Here is a 2,694-nt window from a genome sequence, read left to right as displayed (position 1 = left end):
CTTCTGCAGCCCGGGCTTTATTCAGATATTTAAAATCTCCTCGCCGGCCATGGAGACTTGACGAAAAAGTTCTGCCACTACGATCCCAAGAATCGAGCAAAAGTCAAAATGACACAAAGCCAACTTCAAGCCGTAACTCTCCTTTCCAAAATGCTGAAAATCCCGCCTCTGGAAGCACTTTCACTCTTCAATTCCTCAACCCAGCAAGGCCTCTATCACACTCAACAATCCATAACGGTGATTATTCACCACTTTCTCTCCTTTGACATGCCCTCTTACGCTCAGTCTCTCATCCAACGAGTACTTTGCGGTGGCCTCACATCCCCATTATTTACGCTTTCTTCTCTTCTTAGCCATTTAACTCAAGACACTAGGAATTTCAATTGTCCGCTTGTTTATGAAGTGATTATTAATGCTCATGTTAATTCTCAGTTGCAACCGGAGCAAGCTCTTTTTTATTTTGATCAAATGGTTGATAAAGGGTTTGTGCCCCAGTCGGCTATACTGAATAATGTACTGAATTTTCTTGTGAAGAGGAATAAATTCGAGAAAGCTTGGTGTGTATTTGATAGATATAAGGGGATAATTGTTACGGATGCGCACACTTTTGGGATTTTGATGAAGGGTTGTCGTGATACTGGTGATCTGATGAGAGGTTTTCAGGTTTTGGACCAAATGTCTAGCATGGGTTATAGTCCCAATGTTGTTGTGTATACTACATTGATTGATGGGTGTTGTAAGAGTGGTGAAGTTGAAAAAGCAAAGGAATTGTTCTGTAAAATGGAAGAGCTGGGCTTGGTTGCTAATCAGTACACTTACACTGTTTTGATAAATGGGTTCTTTAAGAAAGGACTTAAAAGAGATGGATTCGAGCTCTATGAGAAGATGAAGCTTGATGGGGCTTTGCCTGACTTGTATACTTACAATTCTATTATATATGAGTATTGCAAGGATGGAAAGATGACCAAAGCTTATGAACTGTTCGATGAAATGCGTGAGAGAGGAGTGGCATGTAATGTTGTGACATACAACACTTTGATTTGGGGATTATGCGGAGAAAAGAGGATGGGCGATGCAGAGAAATTCCTAGTTCGGATAAAACAGGATGGATTGAACCCGACCATAGTTACTTACACCACATTGATTAATGGGTACTGTCATGCTGGGAAGTTAAATAAAGCTTTGAGTTTTTTTAATCAGTTGAAGTCATTTGGTTTAACACCTTCATTGACCACGTACAATGTCTTAATTGCGGGATTTTCGAGAACAGAGAATCTATCACGAGTTTTAGACTTAGTTCGCGAGATGGAGGAGAGAGGCATTTCTCCATCACAGGTGACATATACCATTCTGATTGATGCCTTTGCTCGATCTTCTGACATGGAAAAAGCACTTCAGTTTCTTTCCTGTATGAAGAAGGCTAATTTGGCACCAGACGTTTGCACTTATGGTGTCTTGATAAACGGCTGGTGTTATCAAGGCAATATGAAGGAAGCGTCCAAGTTATTCACATCAATGGACAAAACCAGTGTTCAACCCAATGATGTAATATACAATACTATGATCTCTGGATACTGCAAAGAGGGTAGCTCTTACAAAGCCCTGAAGCTCGTCCAAGAAATGTGTGAAAAACGTATAATACCTAATGAGGCTAGCTATAACATGACAATCCAAGTACTTTGTGATGATAAGAAGTGGGAAGAGGCTCAAATTCTATGTACTAACATGATAAAGTATGGTCTACGACCATCCAAAGTTCTCTTTGATATTAAGTCTAAAGTAAAAGCCATCAATGTTTAGATCATTTCAACACGATTGTGTGGAAAGTTGCATGGAATGGAATCCCCGACTTGCGAAACACGAATGGAAATCATGGCTTCCCTTTCAGCGTACACGACTCCATTTCTGGTGAGTATTCATTCTTTCATATGTGCAAATTTGCTTATTCCAGCGGGTATACTTACTTAGGTTCCCTATAGATGAGAGGGTGAAAACATCTCCATGTCAAATATTAGTTTCTTAGAGGAATTCCATTTAAAAAATTTCAAAGATTGGCTCTATAAGTAAATTTTGAATTAACTGAAAAGCTATAAGCATGGTTTTATTGAAAATCTTATGAATTATGGTTACAAAATATATGATAAGCATAAGCTCCAAAATATTGAATCTTGGGATGATTATAATTCTATATATTAGTAAGAGACACGACATGGTCTAAGAATGAAGGTTTTCTAAAACTCTTAATTGAAAATGAGAAAAGGGGGAAAAATCCTAAATCAAGAGAAACCAGTGTAATTTAACAAACAAAAAACAATGAGAATACCATATTGTATATGGCAACTGTTAATATAATCATCACTACTCGCATTAATGGCCTGGGAAGCCTTCAAAGTTTTGAATGCAATCAGTATTGGATTAAGAAATTACATTTCTTTCCAAATTGAATGAAGACTGTCTTACCTTTCGGCATCTCTAATTGCAAAGTAAGCTACTCCATCTTCTCAAATTCTATTCTTTCTTGCCCTCCTTAAACTCTTGTTGGAAAGAAGACAAGAAATTGTATTTTAATGCTTCCCTGTCCATATTGTCATACCCATTGTACTTGGTATTAGAAACTGTTTCACATTGATAAAGAGCTTTGCTAAGTGTACTTCAGGGTGTCATAGCCCCCCCCCCCCCCCCCCCCCCCCCCCC

At 38.5% G+C, this 2,694-nt stretch overlaps 1 protein-coding gene across 1 annotated transcript; it reads left to right on the top strand.

Annotated features, from left to right (window-relative positions):
- Positions 1-6: 6 nt before the first annotated feature.
- On the top strand, positions 7-2,667 carry LOC111376262 (pentatricopeptide repeat-containing protein At4g11690). The gene has a single exon (XM_022999211.1). It carries the CDS (start codon positions 109-111, stop codon positions 1,798-1,800), a length of 1,692 nt encoding a protein of 563 aa, XP_022854979.1. The 5' UTR covers positions 7-108; the 3' UTR covers positions 1,801-2,667.
- Positions 2,668-2,694: the final 27 nt, after the last annotated feature.

Source organism: Olea europaea, unplaced genomic scaffold (genome assembly GCF_002742605.1).
Source record: "Olea europaea var. sylvestris unplaced genomic scaffold, O_europaea_v1 scaffold14785, whole genome shotgun sequence".
Taxonomy (NCBI): Eukaryota; Viridiplantae; Streptophyta; class Magnoliopsida; order Lamiales; family Oleaceae; genus Olea; species Olea europaea.
This window is presented reverse-complemented; position numbering and strand designations above follow the sequence as displayed.